The 27908-nt window shown below is 42.6% G+C and overlaps 1 protein-coding gene across 7 annotated transcripts in view; it reads right to left on the reverse strand.

Annotated features, from left to right (window-relative positions):
* Positions 1 to 27908, reverse strand: part of LOC137658722 (organic cation transporter protein-like) — a 178880-nt gene that overhangs the window by 13465 nt on the left and 137507 nt on the right. For all 7 annotated transcript variants that reach the window (XM_068393725.1, XM_068393721.1, XM_068393724.1 and 4 more), the window contains 3 exons: positions 24620 to 24788; positions 22796 to 22949; positions 14900 to 14985 (listed from right to left, as the gene is read on the reverse strand). In XM_068393725.1, the coding sequence (XP_068249826.1) occupies positions 14900 to 14985; positions 22796 to 22949; positions 24620 to 24788 (409 nt within the window). The remainder of the gene's footprint in view (positions 1 to 14899; positions 14986 to 22795; positions 22950 to 24619; positions 24789 to 27908) is intronic.

Raw genomic sequence — 27908 nt, forward strand, 5'->3', positions numbered from 1 at the left:
ATAATTAAATCACAAAAGACACACCTGATGGCTTGAAAAATAACATTGCCGCCTAGCAACGAAGGTCGGCAGCCATAACGATACGTAAATGATATCGGCCCAAAAAGTGAACCACGAGGGTTCTAAACGCTAAATAATGAATATCCACAATAACAAATAAAATTTAATAATAAAAATAATAAAAATAATACATATAGTAACACCGCGAGTGAAACTAAAAGCTCTCAAAACAGGAGTACCAACTGTAAGTGGAATCAAGCAAGATCGATATGAACGAAGAGAATAAACTCCTATAATTCAAATATTAAACGATCTAGGTTGCTCAAAACACAGCAAAACCGAGCTTGGTACTTACTTAGAAGGTGTCTCCTGGGAAACCGACGAAGAAGCCATAATCCAATGAAAATAAGTGGAAAAACGAGAGCACAACAAAAAAGCGGGTTACAACACAAGACGTGCTAAAAGGAGTTGAGTTCTGAGCGGATGCAGTGTTAGTAGTACCGAGTGAGGTTGAACGGCTCTCCTCTATTGGGGTTTCTGTTGTGGATGAATCTAAATAGTGCGGGACCTCTGGATTATACGCCCAATTTTATACCGACACCAATAGGTGAGCGAGCTAGTTAACCTAGCACTCCTTTACATTTTTTCTCTGGTATATTTAGCAGTAAATTACCTAAGAATAAGTGCTAAATGGAGCTTATTCACTGGGCGGCACAGGTTCGAGCCCAGAAAGGAAATATCAAGCCATTTCAGTCTAAAGGCTTGGCTTAAGACCAAACAATATCCTTTACTGGCAAGATTGAGCCGTGTTTTCCACTTGGAGATAAGGTAAATTCAGTAAAGGGCTATAATGGTTCCGACTGGAGAAACCCTCCTCCTATGACACTAATCACAAAAGATCGTCTACTTTGCCGCCAAGGACATCCTGAGGTAATCAAACATCTGTTTTGTCACTGGTTTCAAAAAGCCTCTCTTAGTGAGGAGATGCTGGATACCCTCAAGGCACAAACTCATAGGGATCCCACTGCTTGATGGTAAATCTGAGCATGAGGTTGGTGCAGCCAGTCGTAGAGAGGAGGAAGCTCCTTCGGAACCTTCGTCAGCAGTAGAAGTAGTTCAGGGTACCATCTGCATGTTGCTATAAGAAGGCTATCCACATCATGGATAGGTTGGTTGTGGATCTTACTCTGGTGAGGAGTTTCCTAATTAGGCAGAACAGGGGGAATGAGTAGACACCTCGGTTATTCCACAGTATTGTTAATTGGAAGGTAACCTGAAATGCTTCCTGTGTGTCCAGTACTGGCAGGCAGTACACCGGAAGCTTACAGATGAGGGATGTTGAGGACAGGCCTATTGTCAGCGAACCACAGAGTTATCACTTTGTTCACTATCCAAAGGTCCAAAGACCACTCGGAACCAACTACCTGAGACTTCCTGCTCAGATTGTCTGGCAAGATGTTCTTTTTGCAAGGAACTGTATAAACCAGGCTGAAAGGGAAATCACACTGCATCGTTGAAAATGCTGAAGAGCAAGGTACGTTGCTTTCACCTCCAGGAGGTTTATGTGACATTCCTGATCTGACAAGGATCACAGTCCAGAGGCCATGGGCTGCAGCAAGTGAGCAGCCCTTCTTCTTTTGCTACATCTATGAAGAACATCAAATCGTGAGAGGGAGAGATCTACCCTTCTGAGAAGGTTGAAATCCAGGATCCACCAAACTAGGTCTTTCCTTTGCTACAATCCCATCTGAATGAGCATTCCAGGAGGATCCCTGCCCTTAGACCAAAATGTATTAACTGCTATGAGTGACTGTATGCAAAGGAGACTGTTGGGCACTAGACGCTCTAATGAAGTCAGGTGACCCAGCAGTCACTGCCACGGATGGGCTTGTAGCGGAAACTGCGTGAGCTGGAGGAGGAGTCTCGCAAGAATACAATGGCGAATCCCTAGGTAATAAGAGGATTGCATAATTAACTGCGTGCTCCAGAGAGCTCCGCTCTGGCAGCAAGTCGCACTGAAAATAGATCAGGATCTCAACTCACAAACTGGAGAGCAATTGTGATCGGGACTTGCTACTGGTGAATGACCCTTGACCTGTGTACTAACCAGTGTCTCGCCCTTTACCTTGAGAGACAGAGAGCTTAAAGGTGACACAGATAGTTTGGCTGAGAGCGTGAGTATGTGTTGCTTCACAATTTTAACTCAACTAGGTGTGTTAGGTGGTGAGCTTACCTGGGGAGTCAGCATGGGTAATTGTGCGAGCTGGATACTCATTGCATCTCTGACATGTCATACAGGCACTTACGAGCATACTGCTTGTGAGGGTAGGTGAGCTTAAAGGGATGAGGATATCCTCGATTTAAATGAGCTCAATGAGCACAATTGCCTTCAGAGGACTACCCCACAGATCCTCGGATAGAAGAGGATCTGATGCTGCCAAAGGTGTTAGCCAAACCTACTTTGATTCTGAGTCAGTCTCTGGCATAGACAGCTTACAAGGTAGGCAATAAGGTCTCCTGGTCAAACGACATGCCAAAGACTGGAAGGGCACCCAAAGTGACCACGCTGAGAATATGCCTAAGCTCAAATACTAAATCGACACCCAGCCTATTAGAGCCAATGGGAAGTCAATGCAATCCCCACAATTGTGCAATACAAACCTGAGCATGTATTGTGTAGGATTTCCTTTACCTTTTACCTAACCTGCTTCTCTACTGTACTTCGGCCTGTACTTGCCAAAGAAAAAGGAGTTAGAAGCGTTACTCCTGTGGGCAGACAGGTGATGGTATATGACCGATCAAGAGTACTTGATAAGTATGCGATAGTGATCAGTTAAAGACAACTACTCAAGCCAAGAGCTGCGATTTTCAAACGTTTACTTATGTCATGTCGCTCTCTTTAGTAAATGCGAACCCGTAGTAGCACATCTAGTACAGTATGGCTCTACTGAGAGAGCGAACTAGAAAAAAACGAGCTACTGTACACCGACAAAATGCTAAATAGATCAGCAGTAACAAACGAAAATGGAAACATTCCGAAACGTTTCCATTGTCAGTTGCATGGAAAAGTTTTATAAACTACTTGCACTGGGTTGTCATTCCAATGTTTTCTCACCAAGTGCAAAAGCAGAAAGAGCCAACTGATTGCAGTTGAGTATTGTTGAAGGAGAAAACACAACAGCACTCCACTATTGTAGTTTTTTGTCCTCAGTGTAATGCTAGCTAACCCCATTTCTTCCAATGGAAGAGAAAGGAACAGTAGGAGTGTCCATTGAAACTCCTACTGAACAGTCTTAAAGACTAAATGTTTAAACAAAAGTCCTGTTTTCTTTTCTTCGTTAGTAATCAACTGACCAACTACTTCCCTGAGGCATATAAATTAAATGTACCAACAATAGCTCATACAAAAGCCTCTATGCATAAAGTTTTTCAAGAAAATTGAATGTGAGTGAAGACAAAAAAACACGATACCATGTGGGATCAACCTGCTGTTACGAGAATCCTAGGCAAATGCATTAACACTGTAATAGGGAAGAGCTGCATTCTACTTTTTCTTCACAAAAGCATGCCTGAATTCTTATTGTTTCCTCTAACATAGGATTTTTAGTGTACAGTAATCTTATGGGACAGAGATTAGTAGGGTAACATCAAATCTTCCAATAACCTTCTTTCAGGCTCTAGAAGGAATTTTTTCCATAAACACACTCTTAAAATGTGAATGCTGGATAGCATACACATACACACATGCAAATAGCTATCGAAGGCACACAGGTTTCTCGGTAAAAAAACATACCCTGAGCTCTTAGGTTTTAGAGTGATGTCAGTGCTCCAGCAGTGAAATGAACCACTTTTTCTAAAATCTTAACTGTCTTACACATGTTAGGGGCCTAGTATGACAGTCACTGGCTCAAAGAGCATTCATTCAAGATAAAGCCAGTGCTCTGTAATTACCTAAGTGAATGCCGAGTGTGTGAGATGCAACAAAATCGAGAGCCCACATAGGATAGCAAGCTGCCACAGGTGTTTAAGCCTGGCTTTTGTGCTCTACCACTACAGAACATGATTAGTCACAGCTGAGCAATCCAGGTTAGCGTCAAAAGTCTGCCTTGCGAAGCATTTAGAGATTGCTTGTTTTAAGCAGTCTCGGTTTAAAGCATAACTTTCCACCTTTTGCTCTAACCCAGGCTTTCTGTGAGCTTGAATCGCATTGTGAGCCTGTGTTACGAGATGTTGTGACATTACTTGCAACAAGCAAAACTCCAGGAGCTCTGAAGAACTAGAGTCCCGTTGCATCAGTAAACGATTTTGCTTCTGAGCCGCTTGGAGAGAAAGACCACCAGGCTAGGACAGCAGATCACGGCAGTGACTGCGTCTGCCAAAAAAAACCCCCAAAGGTTCAGCAAGCTCAGAAGGAGATTATGGCAAAGCATATCTCTCAGGTGAAAGGCTAGCTTACACTTGACTGTACTGAAGCGCTGAGAGGTAGCTTGATAAGGGAACCTCCCAAACTGCTGAAAACAATTTGTTCACTGACCAAATCAGGCAATCGGATCGCGAAGCAACTAGCTTCCAATATGTGAGACAAAATGTTGAATCAACAACACTTGCTAGGAAGAATGCTGCTCACATGTCTGCCCACGGATCGGCATACGGACGCCTTCCTAGAGGTTCTCCTAGTCCTAAGACTTCCGGGAAGTCTAATTCCAAGAAGGTAAAGCTAAGTGTTTCCCTTTCGCCAACCTTGAGTGAAAGGGGTCATGATATAATAAAGTCTCCAACTCAAGCATAATATCCCTGAAATGCTGATGTGTCATACAGGGAACAAAATCCAAGAATAAAGTTTCGTTTTGCCATAACCAGCGAATGTGGAAGGACACATCTGTCTTCAACCATGACTGAGATCAAAGTGAAAAAGATATGTGAGCAGGAGGGGGTTACTACCCCACTATAACTGGTAATGGTTGTTGGCATAAGAACTGGAATGGTCGTTGACACCTTGTTGAAAGTTTTATAGCCATATGCAATCTTCCGCTGATTTCTCCTCCTATGTAATGAACTTTAGGTTTGTATTTTGTGTAGGAACAAACTTTCCAAAGAGCAGTCTATAGATATGAATGATTAATTTTCCTAAATTCTTTAAGACAAATTTTTGTTTTATTACAATGTGAAAGTAACTAGTGGTTCATTATAAGAAAAATACAACAGAAACATCCATCTTATACAGTACTATCAAGATTGTGAAGAACATGTAAATTGTAGAAGTTAAGCCTATGTTTATATGCTAAATGGCTAATATGTCAGTTGATTATCACAAATCAGTTCACTGAGACCATGGTGAGGGGAATATTGAAACTAGTAAAACTAAAAAAGCTTCGAAGCTACAACTCCAAAGGAAAGAGATATTATATAGTTTATATAACTTATAAGAACACAAATATTATCCAATCCATTTGGACAAAAACTAATCACAAGTTACGATCATTCAATTTACTCTAATGTGGCTTTTGGTCCTAGGAAGCTCTACAGGGCAAGAGGTATCTTACAATTTCCAAGTTAAAAAGACAAATTTTAAAAGTAATTTGTATTTTTCCTAACAATACAAACCTGAGTTCTTCATTTATATGGAGTAGAATATCAGTGAAGACTTGCATATAGTAGTTAAACTTTTATCCAGATGTAAACAACCTGCAGGGTAGTTACCCTGTTGGCCACATTTCCAGCTCACTCTAACCTCAATTGAATTGCATCAGGGACATATTAGGGTTGGTGATGGCAGAAAAGTTTGACTAGACCTCGTTTGTATAGTTGGAAAAAATAAAAATAACTTTTAAATTTTTCATTTGTTCCCATATAAATACAAACCATCGTTCTTTACTTATATGGAGACTCATCATAAGGAGGGAGGAAGTTCCCGTACCAACTGGCTGGAAACTAACCCAAAAATCTTGGGCTTAGCATTAGATGTGATGCCCGAGTTCCTACACCTTGTGAACCCAGATCAAGCTGATGGTAATCACGGCCTGTGCAGGTAGGATAAGGCAAGATTAGAGCTGAACTTTGCTGTGCTGTGCTGTGCTGTACTCGAAGGGACACTATATTGCTTATGAAGAAGTAAAAAGTTTGCTTGGTTCATCACATTTCACATCGTAAGAAATGTGGGGAACAGACTCAAGGATGTTTGAAACACCCTGCATCTGAAAACAAGTAAGCTTACCTATCTCATATCGAGACCAGCTGTTGAGAGTTACAATACTCAACCCAAGAAAAGGGAAGATAGAAAATAAACGAAGGCCAGTTACTTTTTACTTTCATCCCAGACTAAAACGTAACCTCAGCCCTCGATCTGTAGATGCTGATTCTATTAAGGAGCCAAGGAAACTAAACCATTGGCTGAGTAGCTACTACAGGACCTAGCGTAAAGGTGTCATGTTCTGCGAGTCAACTCTCCCTGGTAATGCCCTAAGAGCCTGTGACAAAGAGAAGATTTTCTTAGAAGGACAAGGAGGCTGCTATGCCTCTGATATTGTGAGCATTGATGCAAGAATCCACTGCTGAAGATTCCAAGGACCAGGAAATAACTACCCTTAACCATAAGGAGATGGTGTTCTTCGTAATCATCTTCTTAGTTCTCCCTGTGTTTATGAATACGTTCTGCAGTCGAGGTCTGGTAACCCTGGCGTGTGTAAGATAGCTTCTTAACACCCTAACAGAACACAGTAGAAGCTGATCAGGATTGTCAGTTACCTTACGAAGACTAGATAAGAAGAGAACCTTGGATCCGATGAAGCAGGATTCTGTATTTTTGCAAAAAACTCAGGGCCAAAACCTAGAGAGACTTCCCTCCACCCCCATGAATATGTGACGTCAAAAGATAGACCATGCAGTTCACTTACTTGCCTGGCAAAAGTGAAGGAACACTGACTTAGGGTAAGATCTCTATCTGACATACACCTCAGAGATTCGTATTGGGCCCTCTCCAAAGAATTTAGAACATTGACGACATTCCAAGTTGGCGGGTTAACTTCAACTGGAAGACAAGACTACTAAAAGCTTTGTATGAGTAGATAAATCTCCTCATCTGAAGAAACATCTACTCAGTTAAGTATAAAGATTTGGCTCAAAGGTGAGCGATAGCTTTTCACCGCAGAAACAGCAATTTTCTCCTTACAAAGCTAAAATGGGAAATCTGCTATCAGAGGTAGAGTGGCTTTCAGTGGATGGATGCTTCTCCCACAGCATCAACAACAGAAGACAGCTCTTTTAGACTGACGCCAAGGATTTTTCAAGGTATCCAAACATCTGTCAGGCACCTTCCCGAGAAAAAACCTCTATCAGAGAGGAGATGCTGGATAACCTCCACGCGAGAAGACACAGGAAATGTACTGCATTGTGGAAAATCCTGACGTGAGGCTGCTTCAGCAGATGTGGAAGGTATGGGAGTTCCTGGGAAACTCCATCAGTAGTTGTAGAATATCTGGAAACCACTATTGGCGTGGCCACATTGGGGCTATTAGGGTTAATGAGAGATGTGGCGTTTCTCTTACCCTGTTGAGATCTCTACTCAGTAGCCAGATGGGCAGAAAAGCATAGGCGTCTCGCCCGTCCCCATGAATGTTGAAAAGCATCTTTGAACACTGCTATCAGGTAGTCGTTGACTTACAAATGGGATAGGGACCAAGAGACTGGTCGTAACTCGATCTGGCGATAAGCTGAACTTATAATGTAATGTTTCCGTAGATTTATTATGCTGTCCTGATACCATAATAATCTTGGTCATATTTCATCAATATTTTCTTACTGTATATAATTATTTCATTCCATTGGTTCAGAGGATATCATGCCTTATTAAAACATTTTTGTAATATATTTTTCAATTTCGGGAGCATTTTAACAATCAAGAATTACTTACTTTCATTTGTTTACTTTTGGTTGTGATCTGCTGATCTCAATGTCCCGCTACTGTGCATTATTGAGAATATGCGCGCATACAAATAAGAAGTATCGTGCATATAATTTCTTAATCTATTTAAAATATCTTCCTAATGAATATTAAATCAGCACAAATACTTTATAGGATATCACAGTTTTCATCCATTTTTTTTTAGAGGTGTAGTGGTATATTGGTCATGTCCTTGCCTGGTGATTGCCAGACTACGGTTCGAGTCCCGCTCAAACTCATTAGTTCCTTTGGTCGCTGCAACCTTACTATCCTTGTGAGCTAAGGATGGGGGGTTTAGGAGAGCCTATAGGTCTATCTTCTGAGTCATCAGCACCCACTGCCTGGCCCTCCTTGGTCCTGGCTTGGGTGGACGGGGGCTTAGGCACTGATCCTATGCATATCTGGTTAGTCTCTACAGCATTGTTCTGCTTGATAGAGCAATGTCACTGTCCCTTGCTTCTGCCATTCAAGAGTGGCCTTTAAACATGTAATGTATTTTATATTTAAAAATGGATACTGTATATTATAAATATAAGAAATTATTAACATACCTTAATTTTCATTACAGAAAATATATTACTTAGGAAATATTTGTCCTATACTATTTCTAACAGACTTGTGAAAGCATCACAGTGAAAAAATGAGTCTTAAGAATTAGAGTTTAGAGAAAGATTGAAAAAAGCAAATCAGACAATGGCTAGGTTAAGTAAAATTTGGAATTCAAATCGCCTGAAATTACAAAAAAAAAAAAAAAAATCAGACTACCTGTATAAATCATTTAGTGAGATCGGTGTTACTATATGGACATGAGTCATGGTATGATAATGAAACAATCTCCAATAGATTTAGTAGATTTGAGAACAAAGCCCTCAGAAAGATATTGAGAGTTAAATAGGAGGGCAGGATTAGAAATGAAATTATAAGAGAGATTACTCGAATGCCATATGTGGATGAGATCATGATGAGGGGTAGATGGAGATGGACTGGGTATGCTCTTCACACTTCCCAGGAGAGATTAGTTCACCAAACATTCAGCTGGGTTCCACAAGGCACTAGAAGAGTTGGAAAACCCAGGCCGACATAGTTGAGGACTATGAAGCGCTATGTAAGAGATAATGAGTGGAGAAGTATTGAATTAAAAGCTCAAGATAGAGACAACTGGTGAGATATAACCTTTGCGTCAATAGGCGTAGGAGGAGATGATGATGAAAAGAGAACAGTCGTAAGTTGAATAGGTCTTAAGTCAACAAATACCTGCTTTATTAAAATATATTTGTATTTTATTTTTAAATTTCAGGAGCATTTTAACAATAAAAAATTATTTAGTTTTCTTTGTTTACTTAAGGTTGTGATTAGCTGATCTTAAAATCATGCTACTGTGTCAAGAATATGCACACATACAAAAAACAGAGTATCGTTTATGTAATTTCTCAACTTATTCAAAATATCTTCATAGTGAATAATACATCGGCACCAATACGTTATAGGATATCATAGTTTTCATAGTTTTTTTTATAACCATTATTATTTGGCCATGTTGATGAGAGCAAGAGTTGATGGGAGAAGTACAAGAGGAAGGCCAAGGTTTGGGTGGATGGATGGAGAGAAGGAAGCTCTGGGTGATAGGAGGATAGATGTGAGAGAGGCAAGAGAGCGTGCTAGAAATAGGAATGAATGGCGAGCGATTGTGACGCAGTTCCGGTAGGCCCTGCTTCTTCCTCCGATGCCTTAGATGACCGCGGAGGTAGCAGCAGTAGGGGATTCAGCATTATGAAGCTTCATCTGTGGAGGATAACGAGGGAGGGTGGGCCGTGGCACCCTAGCAGTACCAGCTGAAGCAGTACCAGCTGAACTCGGTTGAGTCCCTTGTTAGGCTGGGAGGAACGTAGAGAGTAGAGGTCCCCTTTTCTGTTTTTGTTTCATTTGTTGATGTCGGCTACCCCCCCAAAATTGGGGGAAGTGCCTTGGTATATGTATGTATGTATTATTTGTTACCATATCAATATTTTCTGTGTGTGTGTGTATATACGGGTACTCGGGTAGCTCATTTCTACGGCTTCATACCGTATTCCAATTTTGCTTCATTATCAAATCTTCATAATTTCTTTAGACATACTAGAAATTCTTGGTATCATTACTCGATATTTGATTATTAGAATACTGTACTAAGGAAATCACTCAGTGTGCCCGTTCCCATTCAACGCGAAATATGACATAACCAGACATGTGATGTGAACTCGACAAAGAATGCCTTGAAAAATATGTAGTACCCTTTCCTGTTTTTCTTGCAAGTAAATACTAACTTACCAAGCAAAATTATTTCATTTTCATAATGTAAAGTAAAATATATACTGTAATTTCTAAGAAAATATTTGATCTATTAGTGTATTTTCATTAAATAAATATCAACCTTATATATTAAGAGATAAAAACTCTATGCAATACTCATAATAAATACAGATCCATGAAATCCATCCATCCATATACCAAAGGCACTTCCCCCAACTTTGGGGGGTAGCCGACAACAACAAGAAACAAAACAAAAAAGGGGACCTCTACTCTCTACGTTCCTCCAGCCTAACCAGGGACTCAGCCGAGTTCAGCTGGTACTGCTAGGGTGCCACAGCCCAACCTCCCACATTTCCACCACAGATGAAGCTTCATACTGCTGAGTCCCCTACTGATGCTACCTCCGCGGTCATCTAAGGCACCGGAGGAAGCAGCAGGGCCTACCGGAACTGCGTCACAATCGCTCGCCATTCATTCCCATTTCTCGCACGCTCTTTTGCCTCTCTCACATCTATCCTCCTATCACCCAGAGCTTTCTTCACACCATCCATCCACCCAAACCTTGGCCTTCCTCTTGTACTTCTCCCATCAACTCTTGCATTCATCACCTTCTTTAGCAGACAGCCATTTTCCATTCTCTCAACATGGCCAAACCACCTCAACACATTCATATCCACTCTAGCCGCTAACTCATTTCTTACACCCGTTCTCACCCTCACCACTTCGTTCCTAACCCTATCAACTCGAGATACACCAGCCATACTTCTCAGACACTTCATCTCAAACACATTCAATTTCTGTCTCTCCATCACTTTCATTCCCCACAACTCCGATCCATACATCACAGTTGGTACAATCACTTTCTCATATAGAACTCTCTTTACATTCATGCCCAACCCTCTATTTTTTACTACTCCCTTAACTGCCCCCAACACTTTGCAACCTTCATTCACTCTCTGACGTACATCTGCTTCCACTCCACCATTTGCTGCAACAACAGACCCCAAGTACTTAAACTGATCCACCTCCTCAAGTAACTCTCCATTCAACATGACATTCAACCTTGCACCACTTTCCCTTCTCGTACATCTCATAACCTTACTCTTACCCACATTAACTCTCAACTTCTTTCTCTCACACACCCTTCCAAATTCTGTCACTAGTCGGTCAAGCTTCTCTTCTGTGTCTGCTACCAGTACAGTATCATTCGCAAACAACAACTGATTTACCTCCCATTCATGATCATTCTCGCCTACCAGTTTTAATCCTCGTCCAAGCACTCGAGCATTCACCTCTCTCACCACTCCATCAACATACAAGTTAAACAACCACGGCGACATCACACATCCCTGTCTCAGCCCCACTCTCACCGGAAACCAATCGCTCACTTCATTTCCTATTCTAACACACTTTCTACTATTACTCAATATTTTGATAAGGGGAATACTAATATTGGTAAATGTTTAGGAGAAGGCCGCACCCGTTTTTCAAGTATTAACGACGAAAAACGGCAAAAAACAACCAGATTAGTGTTGCACAGTGCATAGAAACACGAGGAAATGAATAAAAAAGAAACTAAGACTAAACTCTTACACACAAAATGTAAGCATAAACCTACTACTACAATTATGGGGGACCCCAGTGGGAAGCGGAGTTTTTGGATGGGGGGAGGATGAGAAAAGTGATTTTTCGGGGCACTACCGAACCTAATACAACCAACTAACCTACCCTGGGGGGCCTGTACCCCTACCTAGGCCTACCGGGGGGGGGGGGGGGGGGGGGGCTCCACCCCCTTAAGGCCGCAGTGATTTTCAGGGCACCACCGAACCTAATACACCCACCTAACCTAGCCTAATAGCCCTGTTCCCCTAGCGGGGGGGGGGGGGCACCGTCCCCCCTGCGACCCCCCCTTAAGGACACTACCTAACACATCCATCAAACCAAATCCAAAGTGAAGGTACTGCTGTATACATCGTTATACTATCACCATTATAATATACTCCATAAATTAATGAAGCTTACCTTAACCTGTTGGTTGATAAAGATGTGCTGCTGCTTTGAGGAAAACGTGAAGCCGTTGCGAAGGTTCCCTGACATGCAGGACAATTTTTATTTTGTAAAATTAAATTGTGTCTCTGGCATAAATCCACTAGTTTTTCAATATAACCCCGAATAAGTTAGAACAAATTCATTGTAACTTAGGAAACAGTCAGGACAAGCAGATGGAATTTCAACTTCTTGTGCAACATGAGATGACATGCTTGCTATGGTCTCCATGTCTAAGAACGAAATGAAATACATGGGTAGATAATGTATTGTCGCGCTGTGATTGGCCAAACATGTATGACGTCATAGTGGATAGGCGCTGTGATTGGCCAAACATGTATGACGTCATAGTGGATAGGCGCTGTGATTGGCCAAACGTGTAAGACTTCATAGTGGACTAGTTTGTCTGCGGATTATAGTTGTTACAGGGCTCATTTGAGCAAAAACAAGACACAGTCAACAATAACAACAGACTTAGAAAAATCTGGGAGGAAGACAAGAGTAGCGTGAGTTTGATCGTCAATATTTCGACTATTATTGATTTTCACTAAATTATATCACTGGTATACCATTATTTACATACATTCCTACACATTCTAGTAAAAATAAATTGAATATCACTGATATCTTCATGCGGCCCTCTCCTAGACATTAACCCTAATATTATCAGTAAACTCCTGAAAAGAAATAACTTAATTTCCCAGGTTGCTTTCTGCCTGACATATGATATGAACTCAACAAATATCCAAACTTTTCCTAATGTACTTCTTATTCAAAATGGATACTGTATATTATCAATAAAAGAAAATAATAACTTACCAAGATAAAAAATCTCATTTTTATAAAAGAAAATAGATTATTTCTATGGAAATATTTGTCCTATCAGTGTACTATTTCTGACAGACTTGTGACACCATCACAATTACAAAAGTGGACAAACAGTTATAAGAAGCATAGGTCATAAGTCGACTACTACCTGTACTGAAAGTATTTTGTTTAGTGAGGTGGCAAACAGATAGATGCTTGGAGAACCCCATAAAGTCAAAACTCTTGTTGCTATCTGAGAACTCAAAGACCATTCTCCACCAATGATCTCAGTACTCCTGTTTAACTGATCCAATGTTTCTCCTGCCCAGGATGAATCAGACTGAGTGAGATCGCATTGTCTTCCACCAGCTGCAGAGTCTCTCCTGCCAGTTGGCATAGACGATAGGAGACTATACCTCCTTTCTTGCTGATGTAGGACACCGCAGTGGTGTTATCACTCATCAGCATCACCGAGTGGCCCTGAAGCAGATGATGAAAATACTGTAAATCCAACTGTGCTGCTTTTATCTCTAAAAAACTGAAGTGCTGGAGACAATATAGGTCTGACCACTCTCCTGACACTAACCGATGGCCAAGGTATGCTCCTCAACCTTTGGTGGAAGTGTCTGTGTAGAGCCTGAATTCCAGGGGGTGATACTGCCAACAGAGACCCATGTTTGAGATTCCATTGGTCCCACTACCAAAGAAGGTCTTTCCTGGAGTGGGGTCCTACCTGGATCAACCTCTGGGAATCATCCCAATGTTGAGAACAAAATATCTTCAGGTCCCATTGCAGATTCCTCGTACGGAGTCCCCATCCTGGGATTACGTGCATTACTGAGGCCAGATGTCCCAGCAACACTTTTCATTGCAGAGCTGGAAGAAAACACTGTTGAGTAAAAGGGAAGGCCGTGCTGAGTAGGTGAGAAATTCTGTCTTCCAATGGATAGACTTTCCCAAGGCACGAATCTATCTCCATTCCTGAGTAGACTAGTCCCAGAGTTGGAGATAGGACAGACTTCTCCAGATTTATCATGATCCCCAGATCCTGTCAAAACTCCAAGAAGCCTGTCCGGAAGAATCTCTACTAAGTCTGCAAGTACCGTAGCAGACAAATCCCGTTGGTGTAGGCCCAAAATTATACCAGTTCGAAGACCCCGTAAAGACCTAAACGGCTGTTGACAAGCCGAAGCAAAGAACCTTGAACTGGTACACTTGCCTCTCTACTATCATACAGAAACTTCCCAGACGCCGGATGAATCGGGACCTGAAAGTAGGAGTCTTTCAGATCCAGAGTAACCATGAAGTCCCTGGTCAGACAGCTTGAACGACTGTAGATGCTGTCTCTATTTTGAACTTGGTCTGCCTGAGGTGCTGTCATCCGTGGGGCGAAGGCGAGTAGGGATCAGAAGAGTGCAACTCTGTCCTTTTTGAAGAGCATAATGGACTATGAGAGTTTCCCTTACGCAATGTGCGAGGGGAAGCACTGGCAGATGAGATCCTACGACCACAAGGTAAGGCAAGCGAAGGTCCAGCAGTAGATGGCCGAGCAGATAAAGGAGCAATCATTGAGCATGTCAAAGGCGAGGAAGCAGCTCTCGTAGGAGAACATTTACTAAAAGCCAATCTCTCTGTGATGGCTGTAATTCAATTGAGGTTAGAGTGAGCTGGCTACCTACAGCAGACAGGGTAACTACCTTACCAGTTGTTTACACCTTGCTAAAAGTTTAACTGTTGTATACCAGCCTTCACTGTTATTCTACTCCATATCAGTAAAGAATGGTGGTTTGTATGCTATATGAACAAATATATATTTACCTATATAAGATGAATGCTGTTTTGATAAAGTCCATGAACATTACTTTTAATGAATGCTCCTTTTCAACTTTTTTCTCCTCTGCAACCTAAAATACAAAGATAAATAATACAATACAATATCTATTCAGGTATAATCTACATGGTGTAAGTCTCCAGAACAACCTTGATAATAAATATTCTGAAATATGTATATTAACGTTTTTAATTAGCTCAAACTAAAATGGAAAAAGCTCTCATTCGTGTAATAAAGGATAAAATAAGTATTTATGTCAAGTAATCCTCACACTCGGTTTGCCTTTCGCAGTGTTAAGAGAAACATGATATTTTAATTATAAAATAAATTTTTGAATATACTTACCCGGTGAATATATAATAGCTGCAACTCTGTTGCTCGACAGACACATACATAAAAAACTCGCCAGCGATCGCTATGCAGGTTGCGGGTGTGCCCACCAGCGCCAACTGTCGGCCAGATACCACTCTCGATGTAAACAAAACCTTCAATTTCTTCTCATCCCACTGCGTCTCTATTGCTGAGGAAGGGAGGGTCGTTTAATTTATATATTCACCGGGTAAGTATATTCAAAAATTTATTTTATAATTAAAATATCATTTTTAAATATTTAACTTAGCCGGTGAATATATAATAGCTGATTCACACCCAAGGAGGTGGGTAGAGACCAGAGTTAAATATGTTTACATCGTATAAGCTAAGAGTTTTTTCATTTTGACAGTTATCAATATAACAAAACCAAAATAAATAGGTACCTGGTAAGGAAGTCGACTTAGACGATTACTCTGCCTTGTAAGTACGTCTTCCTTACGGAGCCCAGCGATCCTCTTAGGATGCTGACAGACTCCCAGGAGCTGAAGTATCAAGGGCTGCAACCCATACAACAGGACCTCATCAAACCCCTAATCTGGGCGCTCTCAAGAAATGACTTTGACCACCCGCCAAATCAACCAGGATGCAAAAGGCTTCTTAGCCTTCCGGACAACCCATAAAAACAACATTAAAACATTTCAAGAGACAGATTAAAAGGATATGGAATTAGGGAATTGTAGTGGTTGAGCCCTCACCCACTACTGCACTCGCTGCTACGAATGGTCCCAGTGTGTAGCAGTTCTCGTAAAGAGTCTGGACATCTTTCAAGTAAAATGACGCGAACACTGACTTGCTTCTCCAATAGGTTGCGTCCATTATACTTTGCAGAGATCTATTTTGCTTAAAGGCCACGGAAGTTGCTACAGCTCTAACCTCGTGCGTCTTAACCTTAAGCAAAGATCGGTCTTCCTCACTCAAGTGTGAATGAGCTTCTCGTATTAACAATCTGATAAAATATGACAAAGCATTCTTTGACATAGGCAAGGATGGTTTCTTAACCGAACACCATAACGCTTCAGATTGGCCTCGTAAAGGTTTAGTACGAGTTAAGTAGAACTTAAGAGCTCTAACAGGGCATAATACTCTTTCTAGTTCATTGCCTACGATCTCCGATAATCTAGGAATATCGAAAGATTTAGGCCAAGGACGAGAAGGTAGCTCATTTTTGGCTAGGAAACCAAGCTGCAGAGAACAAGTAGCTTTTTCTGACGAAAACCCAATGTTCTTGCTGAAGGCATGAAGCTCACTGACTCTTTTAGCCGAGGCTAAGCACACCAGGAAAAGAGTCTTAAGAGTGAGATCTTTCAGGGAGGCTGAATGTAAAGGCTCAAACCTGTCTGACATGAGGAATCTTAGGACCACGTCTAAATTCCACCCAGGTGTAGCCAAACGACGTTCCTTAGAGGTCTCAAAAGACTTAAGGAGGTCTTGCAGATCTTTATTGTTGGAAAGATCTAAGCCTCTATGCCGGAAGACCGAGGCCAACATGCTTCTGTAGCCCTTGATAGTAGGAGCTGAAAGGGATCGTATTTTTCTCAGGTATAAGAGAAAATCAGCTATTTGGGCTACAGAGGTACTGGACGAGGATACGGAAACTGACTTGCACCAGTCTCGGAAGACTTCCCACTTCGATTGGTAAACTCTAATGGTAGACGCTCTCCTCGCTCTAGCAATCGCACTGGCTGCCTCCTTCGAAAAGCCTCTAGCTCTCGAGAGTCTTTCGATAGTCTGAAGGCAGTCAGACGAAGAGCGTGGAGGCTTTGGTGTACCTTCTTTACGTGTGGCTGACGTAGAAGGTCTACTCTTAGAGGAAGACTTCTGGGAACGTCTACCAGCCATCGAAGTACCTCGGTGAACCATTCTCTCGCAGGCCAGAGGGGAGCAACTAACGTCAACCTTGTCCCTTCGTGAGAGGCGAATTTCTGCAGTACCTTGTTGACAATCTTGAATGGTGGGAATGCGTAAAGATCTAGATGTGACCAATCTAGGAGGAAGGCATCTATATGTATTGCTGCTGGGTCTGGGACTGGAGAGCAATAGATTGGAAGCCTCTTGGTCAGCGAGGTTGCAAAGAGATCTATGGTGGGTTGACCCCAAGTCGCCCAAAGTCTCTTGCACACATCCTTGTGGAGGGTCCATTCGGTTGGAATTACTTGACCTTTCCGACTGAGACAATCCGCTAGGACGTTCAAGTCGCCCTGGATGAACCTCGTTACTAGGGAGATGCCTCGATCTTTTGACCAGATGAGCAGGTCCCTTGCGATCTCGTACAGAGTCAATGAGTGGGTACCTCCCTGTTTGGAAATGTACGCCAAGGCCGTGGTGTTGTCCGAGTTGACCTCCACCACCTTGCCTCGAAGGAGATTCTCGAAGCTTATCAAGGCCAGATGAACCGCCAAAAGCTCCTTGCTGTTGATATGCATGCTCCTCTGACTCGAGTTCCACAGACCTGAGCATTCCCGACCGTCCAGCGTCGCGCCCCAGCCCAAGTCCGATGCGTCCGAGAAGAGAACGTGGTTGGGTTTCTGAACTGCCAGGGGAAGACCCTCTCGTAGGCTGATATTGTCCTTCCACCAAGTCAGGCAAGTCTTTATCTTTTCGGAAATCGGGATCGAGACCGCCTCTAGCGTCTTGTCCTTTTTCCAGTGAAAAGCCAGATGGAATTGAAGAGGTCGGAGGTGTAGCCTTCCTAGCGAGACAAATTGCTCCAGGGATGACAGCGTTCCTACCAGACTCATCCAAAGCCTGACTGAGCAGCGTTCTTTCTTCAACTTCTTCTGGATGGAGAGTAGGGCTTGATCTATTCTGGGGGCCGACGGAAAAGCCCGAAAAACTTGACTGTGAATCTCCATCCCTAAATACACAATAGTTTGGGATGGAATCAGCTGTGACTTTTCCAAGTTGACTAGGAGTCCCAATTCCTTGGTCAGATCTAGAGTCCAATTGAGATCCTTCAGACAGCGATGACTGGAAGAGGCTCTGAGAAGCCAGTCGTCCAAATAAAGGGAGGCTCGGATGTCCGATAAATGGAGGAATTTTGCCACATTCCTCATAAGCCTCGTAAACACGAGAGGAGCTGTGCTTAGGCCAAAGCACAGGGCCCGAAACTGGTACACCACATCTTCGAAGACGAATCTCAGAAAAGGTTGGGAGTCTGAGTGAATGGGGATGTGGAAGTAAGCGTCCCTTAGGTCTAGAGAGACCATCCAGTCTCCCTTTCTGACCGCTGCTAGGACTGACTGTGGTCTCCATGGTAAACTTCGTCTTTGTGACAAAGACATTCAGAGCACTGACGTCTAGCACCGGTCTCCAACCTCCTGTCTTCTTTGATACTAGGAAGAGACGGTTGTAAAACCCCGGTGATTGAAGGTCCGAGACTTTGACCACCGCTCCCTTCTCTAGCAAAAGAGACACTTCCAGTTTCAGGGCTTGTCTCTTTTCTTCCTCTCGGTACCTGGGGGAGAGATCGATGGGGGACGTCGCTAGAGGAGGTCTGCGTACAAAAGGGATTTTGTACCCCTCTCTGAGCAACCTCACAGATTGTTGATCTGCGCCTCTCTTCTCCCAGGCCTGCCAGAAGTTCTTGAGTCTGGCACCTACTGCTGTCTGAAGTTGCGGGCAGTCAGACTCTGCCCTTAGAGGACTTGGATCCTTTCCTCTTCCCTCTCTTCCCTTCGGCACGAGCACCTCCCCTGCTGGAGGCTCTGCCACGAAAGGGCGGGATAAACCTGGACGCTGGAGTGTCTATCCTAGGTCTAGCAGACAAGGCAGGCAAAGGGGGAGCTTTGCGAGCCGAGGACGCAACTAAATCGTGGGTGTCCTTCTGCACTAAAGACAAGGCAATTTCCTTAACCAAGACTTCAGGAAACAAGCACTTAGACAAGGGCGCAAAGAGTAACTCAGATCTTTGGCATGGCGTCACTCCTGCTGATAGAAAAGAGCACAGAGACTCTCGTTTCTTAAGGACTCCGGACGTGAATGAAGCGGCAAGCTCGTTGGACCCATCGCGGACGGCCTTGTCCATGCAGGACATAATGAGTAAGGAAACATCCCTATCGGCAAATGAGATTTTCCTACTCAGGGCTCCCAAACACCAGTCTAGGAAGTTAAAGACTTCAAACGCCCTAAATATGCCTTTAAGAAGGTGGTCCAGGTCCGAGGGTGACCAACTAATCTTCGAGCGTCTCATGGCAAGGCGGCGGGGAGAGTCTACAAGACTTGAGAAGTCGCCCTGGGCAGAGGCAGGAACTCCCAAGCCGAGAACTTCTCCCGTGGCATACCAGACGCTCGATCTAGACGAGAGTTTAGACGGGGGGAAGGCAAACGCCGTCTTCCCTAAACTCCTCTTGGTCTCTAACCAATCGCCTAACAGCCGTAAAGCTCTCTTGGATGAGCGAGAGAGAACGAGTTTAGTAAAGGCAGGCATGGTAGCAGGAACGCCTAAGACAAACTCGGACGGCGGCGAACGAGGAGCCACAGAAATAAAGTGATCAGGGAACAACTCTTTAAAAACAGCCATGACTTTTCTAAAGTCCAAGGATGGTTGAACTGCTTTAGGCTCATCTAATTCTGAAGGCTGATCTTCAGGCTGTGGTTCAGCAACGTCCTCATCTGACAGTTCCTCATCCGATAACTGATGAGAAAACGGCAAAGGTGTAGGCAACGTTTGACTCGCAGAGTCCGGTCGCACTGGTGCATACGTGACGGAGCCGGACGCAGCGTCCTGGAACTGCTGAACAGTCTGGGAACTGTCAACAACAACAGGTGCGCGAGGACGCACAGCGTCCACCCGAGACTGTTTAGACCGTCTGGGTTGTGCAGTCAACACCATACCGGGTTGCGGAGGTTGACGCACCGCGTCAAAACAAGTCAACTCTGATGGTTGATGAACGTACTGAACGTCACCAATCGCATCAGTGCGTTGCCTAACGTCAACGTGCGGCTGGAAATCCACACTGGGTCGCATCGGTGGAGGTACCACACCAACTGGTTGACGCGAGAAAGCTACATCCACGTCAACAGGACGCACAACCGAACGCTTGGATGGCTGATGGCCAGTAGGTTCAACGGAAACCTTCTCAGCGTTGTAGTCCTCCATCAAGGACGCAAGCTTAGACTGCATGTCTTGCAGTAACACCCATTTAGGGTCTACGGAAGCAAGTGTGGTAACAGACGGGGTTAGCGAATGAGACGGCACAACTTTGCCTCTCTTAGGCGGCGAGCAGTCATCAGATGACGGCAACGGGTCCGAACTGTCCCAGTGGCTACATCCGGGACGTTGGACTTGTCCTGAAGGGACCGACTTACGCTTTAAAGGTCTAGAGACCTTGGTCCAAGGTTTCTTACGTGAAACACCTTCGGACGACGAGGTAAAAATGGGCTCTCTCGTCTTACTTTGGTAGGGGCGATCTTGACGAGATCCGCCTGATACCAAAGAGGGAACGTCTGTTCGCTGATCAAGGCCTCTCGAACCCATAAGTCGTACGACATTGCTTCTCCCCTGGGCTTGGGAGCTTGCAAGAGGTCCCGGACTAGGTGGACGACAGGCACGAACAGACGAACCCTCGGTCGCAACACTGTTCACAACACTTTGCGTAACACTAGGCACTTTGACACTATCCTTCGTGGCACTTTGGCACTTGAGTTCCTTTACGTCCGCCATGAGTTGATTTCGGTCACTTGCTAAAGCCTCAACTCTCCCCCCCAAGGCATGAATAGCACGCATCATGTCTGCCATCGACGGTTCCTGAGTGCTAGGAGGGGGGTTAGGAACAACCACTACAGGGGAAGGAATAGGTTCAGGGGCATGTGGAGAGGAAAAATCTACCGACCTAGAAGAACTTCTCCTTACCCTATCTCTCTCTAGTCTGCGTGTATATTTATCAAATTCGATAAAATCGAATTCCGAAAGGCCCACGCATTCCTCACACCGATCTTCCAATTGACAGGTTTTACCCCGACAATTGGAACAAACAGTGTGAGGGTCGAGAGAAGCCTTTGGAAGACGCCTATGACAGTCCCTAGCATTACACTTTCGAAACTTGGGAACTTGAGAAGGGTCAGCCATTTTGAATTAGTCAAGGGAAAATTCCAAAAAACGATCTAAGTCATCAACAATTAATCCGATTCAAAAAAGAGTTAAAGGATTTATTTGAAGAAAAACACCTGTACTGCGAAAGCTCAAACCAAATTAAAGTACTTCACCAAATATGATGGGAAAAACTCCAGGTTCAACAGCGAGTAAAGTACGTCTTGTCGACACGTCGACAGAGAAGAAATTGGAGGTTTTGTTTACATCGAGAGTGGTATCTGGCCGACAGTTGGCGCTGGTGGGCACACCCGCAACCTGCATAGCGATCGCTGGCGAGTTTTTTATGTATGTGTCTGTCGAGCAACAGAGTTGCAGCTATTATATATTCACCGGCTAAGTTAAATATTTAAAATACCCTAATATGAAAGGTTAGCTGAGATGTAAATTGCATTCCAAAGCTCTAACTTTTCACCCACAGTAATTCCCATTCCATTGAATTGAGTTGAACTGCTAGTGGAATCAAAGAGAATTGTTGAATACACCTTGAAACAAACTATCACACAACGATAAGCTTATGCAAGAACATGCCAACACACATGTGAGTTTTGAGGGCCTCAGACAGCCAAAACCTGTAAAATGTATGCCAAGCTAATGTTGAAACCTGTTATTAGATTCCCAAATAGAAAATGACACTTGTAATGTTGAATATAAACCTCTACATTAAATTCTTATCATACATTGACATAAATAATATTGTGTATTTCAACATTCCTTGTATTGCTGATGATATATAGATGTTGAGAACATGCATAATGGTGATATACTGTATCTTATCTACTCCTGTCTCAGAATCCTTTCTCAGGATCTTTGGGGGGCTTTCATGTTTTGCTTTAGACATCTTTAAGGCTTCCAACAGGATACAGCATAAGACCCTACTTGCAAAGCTAAAAGTATTTATGGTTTAAACTTTTTATTTCTAATTATTTTTTGTAGTTAATACCCTAAAAACTAGAACAAATTTTCCTTTCATTACTTCTTTCCATCTCCAACTCCATACTGACCTATTTTCTGTGAAGCAAGCAAGAGTGTAATTTTTTTCATGGGAAACCGCAGATATTTGAAATTGAATAAATAATCCCTATACTGTATTTGTACTGATAAAAAGATTATTCAGGTGAAATTTCAAAGTCAGGACATCCTGAGCTACCACTTGCAATCTACAAATCAGATATTGATTACATGATGGCACCCATCTCTTGTTCACATTTCATACCAGGCTGCTTTATATTTCTTTCACAACGTGGAATTCTCAGATTCTACCAGCTAGTTATAAAGGATATAAAATTAATATGAAAATATATATAAACCAAATAAGCAAATATTAACAAAGCTAATACAGTGCACAGTATGTACTCAACAAAAAATTCAGAACAAAAAGAAATTGAGTTATAAATAGGAATACAATATTAACAAAACTTACTTTAACCTTGTCCTGGCTCTCTTTAAAAATGAGCATGAGCTCGTCATCTGATGGTATAACAGTTTTGTTCCATCTGGCTGCTCTTTTAATAACTTCTAATGCACGCCCATGTTGACCTCTTACACTAAGCCAACGGGGAGACTCATCTACAAACCTGAGACATATAAAATGAAGGGGAGTCTTCACGTGTTATAAACAAACATTTCATGCAGTACACTCAATTCATATTTTTAACTCTTAATAGCACTGACTTATGAACTTAGGCTATACGGTGCAGTGCTGGGGCCCGTGAGGCCATTCAGCAACCAAGTGCCAGTGAAACCGGAGGAAAATCTAGCGGTTGCGCTATGAGGTTTGTTCTTCCTTCATTTCTATAATTTTTAATCAATTGGAGCCATTTCAAAATTCATGACTGGATAACCTGAAAAAGTTGATAACAGCTTCACTAAGGGATTTCTTTCCAAGACTTGAATCTGTTTGAGTGAAAACTGGGCAGATGGATCAATTAAATTACAAAGAAATAAAAGGCAACCTTCTTAGCAAGAACCTGGATTGTCATTGAAACAATATGGATTAACAAATAACTAACAAGGTCAAAAGAATGTACCATACCTTCTTCGTAGCTCATAATCAATGCAGCAATAAGACCAAAAGGGGGGTCAAGTACTAATTAAATTTCAGTAAATTACCTTTTATTAAATGCAATTTGATATCTATTCAAGGCTTACCAACAGAATCACAAAAATTCACAAATGTGTTCAAATACAAAATTAAAATCATGGAAATCTTTGTGATCATAAAGACAGATATGGAACAATTTGAGTATCTGATTTTAATGAAATTATTTTTCATCTAAGGGTTACCTCTCATGACATTTTAGGGAAATCATAAATATCAGAAAACAGCAACTCAGCTCTGGCTTTAAAAAGTTTATGCTAGATTCATACTGAATAATGAAGCCAACGGTCATGGTACTGTATTCAAAATTATTGTCTGCCTACTCTATACCTGGTGATGCCTTCCTAAAACTTCTAATCAAAGATGGATGGCATAGGTCTCTTTGTCGTGATACTTGCTGGATGTTCAATTCTAGGGTTAGAATGTCATTCTTAATGAGATTTCCATCAAAGTTATGCTTATATTTGTCAAAGGACAAATACAATGTTCAAGCAGAAACTTGTAAATACTGACTTTCATTTGTTGTAGTTATGATGTATCCAAAGAACCAATCTTTCCATAAATCACAGGAAATAGCATTGAATCTTTCTGCAACAAGATTTTTCTTTGAGTTGTAAACGGCGGGCATTATAAAAAAGTACAATAACTGAATAATTTCTTGTTCCAAGTTCAGCCCTTGAAGGACTTTAAAGCTAGTACACCTATACTGTATCATTTGTCAGCAATACCACAGGTGACACAACTAGTGCTGTAAATTGTTGTCACCTCATTTTATGGTATCAAATCAAACAATTCCCCAAGGAACATGCTCAACAAAACATAAAATTTAGCGCAGTGTATTGTAGTTTGGATTTTCTGTATTGTATAATAATGTTAAGCTTCAATTTCTTTATAGTTCACTAATTAATAGTCAGTATTTTCCTATACAAGATACCAAAAAATGTTTCCCAATCAAATAAGTCAAAACCACCATGAATTCCACTATAAAATCTATAAAAATAAAAAAGATGAATATAATGAGATGATTGCTACTAGAGTAGACTACTTGGTCAAACTTTAAATGAGTTATGAAAGAGAACTGATTAAAACTAATGAACACGATCTGATAAAATTTCCGAATGATGCGATCAATCATGACTATCTTACCATAATGCTGGTATTATAAGGAGGCAGGGCAAGGAAGCGCAGAGTTGTAGCCATCGCCAGCTCCTAACCAAGTATGCTAATCCTCCCCATGCCATTGTTCCAAGTGCCCAAGGGAGAAAAAAAATAACACCCACCACAGACCTCAGTTTTGGGTCGGTTATTTCCACAGCTATTTGCACAAAAGGAGAAAAGAGCAAAGTCAGTATTGAACATAGAACAAGGACAGGGGTTTATTGGGAGATAAAGGTCTCACTACACAAAAAACTTAGTTAAAATTATCCAATTCAACTCAAATTATCTTTGACTAATATATCAGATTTGCTAATACATGTACTGTACATTTCTCATAGCTTTTAAAATCTAATACAATACCTCTGGAGACAAATTTCCTGCCAAATAAGGAGGCAGACATAACACAAGCAAATATCTCAAAACCAGATCAGTAAGGAAAGATTAAAAAGTTTAATAGTAATATTTATTTTTCCTACCTATACAAACCTGATTCCTTTAAATAGGGAGATGTTTTCAGCACATGCTGGAACACCCCCCGTTAAAATTGATAACGAGGTAGTGACAGGTGATGAGTGCAGGCAAGAAGCTATGCCTCTCCACCTGTCAAAATATCTTCACTTTTGACCATTCATCCGCTCAAGACTGAGAGCATTTTTTGGGCTCAAGCCATGTCGTCCTGATGGAAGTTCCTATAGGGTAGCTTCCTAGGGTATATTACAACTACGGCGATATTCCCAGAGAATTTACCTTAAGGTACCCAGAATTCTAACTCCTGGAGCGAATATCCCTAATGAAAGGGATATCGCGAAATATCAGAGGACGTATTCTTGACACGCCACATGGCAATCTGCACCCCGAACAGAGATAACACTTCGAAGGGCTCAATTGGCAAGAAAACGAAAACGAGAAAGAAAAAAGGGGAGCCGTTCCCAAGGCTCTCTCTTCTCCCGTTTCGTAAGCGTGCATTGCGCCGATTCTGGCGCCATCTGTATTCCTTTTTGCGTAGCTTAACAACTCGGTGTTTTTTCCTGTGTTTCTCGCAAAATCTTGGATTTAATCATCTTTTTATGGCTTCTCCAACTTCGTCTGCCTCTGATAAGTTGAGTACCTTTTCTTTTATGTATAAATGTAGGCTCTTGGTAAATTTTACAGTGATTAATAGTAATAATCTTTGTTACAAGAGCCGTTGCCTACCGGAGGCGTCCTGGACGCTGTCGCTCGCTAGGTATGAGTTTTAGTTAGCCAGAGCGACGTTCCCGGTTGTTTTGCTTTAATAAATTTTAGCTATTTAGCGTTACATAGATTTCCTTACTCTTGCTTTTAGTATTTTTGTTTTGGCGAAGTATTCGCCAATTCTGGCCTACGCTAGACCACGTAGCCTAGTCGTTTGGCCCTAGTACTTTCCTGCATGATTTTTGGATTTCCGAGTGTTTTAAAATTTTATTGAAGCTTTAGGCAGTTTATACATTTAAGATTATATTGATTATTTCCAAGATAGTATACGAGTGAGTTTCGGTGATTTAGGTAATCGATTCTCTTGGTGCCTAGGCTAAGTTGCCTACGGAGCCTTAGTATACTTTCTCATACTCCCCGGTTGCTTTCTTTTCTTCGGAGAAGGTATGCAATCCCTTTCCCTCTGTTTAAGCCTTGGGCTTAACCCTAGTGGTTTATCTGAATTAACTTTCGATACAACTATATTGGGGTGTTACTGTACCTTCCTGTTCCAATAAGTCTGGCTTCAGAGAGGGGCAGAACAACAGAGTTTTTAGTCTGAGTCTGTGTTTGTCTGGCTTGGGGTAGAGTCTCCCTCGCTAGCCTGGCACAGACGTAGGAGGTGAACCTCCTTAGGTCACTCCCGGTTTCTGTACGAGATGATTCCTTCATTTGTGATCTAGCAGACTAGTCCTCGTTGCTATTCTCGGTGGGAGGATGAGATCCTTTCCCCGGGAGTAGCAACACCTTCCTTGCTTTGGTTCTGTGGGGGTTAGCAAGTATTGCTGGGCCCCCTCCTTGGATCTCCCTTAGGCTAAGATGAGTTTTCTTGGCTGCGGGCGATTCTTTACTAAAGCAAGGTTGGTAGGACCCTCTTTGTCCCTTTCCCCTCTATCTCTGTTTTGGCCTAGCCATTACAGTACTGTACGTCATTCTACATCTGGACCTAGTATAGGTTAGGATGTGGAATTGACTCAGCCCTTTGCCGGCCGGCAAAGGTCTTCTTCTTGAGTGCTGCCCGGACCTCCCTTGGTCCCTCATCCATGCCTGTCTGTAGAGCCAGACGGCATTGGTCAGGAAGCCTGAATTAGATTCTCCCCTTCCTTATGCACTCCTTCGGATTGCCGGGCCTTGAGGTAGTATACTCTCGTATCCTGGCATCCATTCTGTTTTCTTCTAGTGCTGTACCCGACCCGGCTGCCGGCCTATCTGGCCGGCAGCCGGGCAGTCGGAGTTCTCTGGTTCTTTTGCTGCTGGCTGGCATCGGTTGTTTACCTTTGCCGGCCAGCTATTGTCATGCCCTTGTCTGCCGGTCGCTATGAGCAGTGACTGGCAGCCGGGTGCTACCTTGGGTAGTTGCCTGCCGGCAATCTTTGCCGGCCGACATTGGCTGTTGCCGGCCGGCAGTTACTGCCGGCCGGCACATGCATTTGAACCAGCGTTCTGCCGCCTTATAGCTGTTAAGTAGTATACTTTAAAGCTAGTTATGGTGTGTGCCGGCCGGCGCATTACCTTCTATACTGTACCAGTATTCTTCAGTATACTGTAGCATATACTGTAGGGAGAAAACTATAGTATGGTATTGGTACAACACTGTGTGTTCTAACACTTTTGTGTTGTCTTGCACAGCCCTTTGGTGTTGCCTTACAGATAAGAAAGTGAGTTCTTTCTTGTCTACTATCCGGTATTTTAAAATCATTTCTTAGGTGTGAGCTCCACCTGTTTCTTCTGGAAATTTGTCATTGGTTACTCTAGGACAGATTAACCATACAATTTTATTATCTGGAAGGCTGCAACATTTGGTTGTGCGGGAAACACAAGTGTGTGTCTTTCCTTTCTGATTTGTTATGCTAACTGTGCATATCCAGTGATACGTAGTTCACTTGATACTCATGGAAATTTCTTCTCTTTACAGGAGGAACGTCCGAAGTGCGGAAGTGCTTTCTGCAACGTCCGCAGTAAGAACTTCTGCGGACATGAGTTATGTAGGAGGCACGCAGCATGCGCTGTCTCCAAGGGTGATCTCCGGTATTGGGACCCCCAGGTATGTACCGTGTGCTCTAAC

Source organism: Palaemon carinicauda, chromosome 19 (assembly GCF_036898095.1).
Source record: "Palaemon carinicauda isolate YSFRI2023 chromosome 19, ASM3689809v2, whole genome shotgun sequence".
In the NCBI taxonomy this organism is placed as follows: domain Eukaryota; kingdom Metazoa; phylum Arthropoda; class Malacostraca; order Decapoda; family Palaemonidae; genus Palaemon; species Palaemon carinicauda.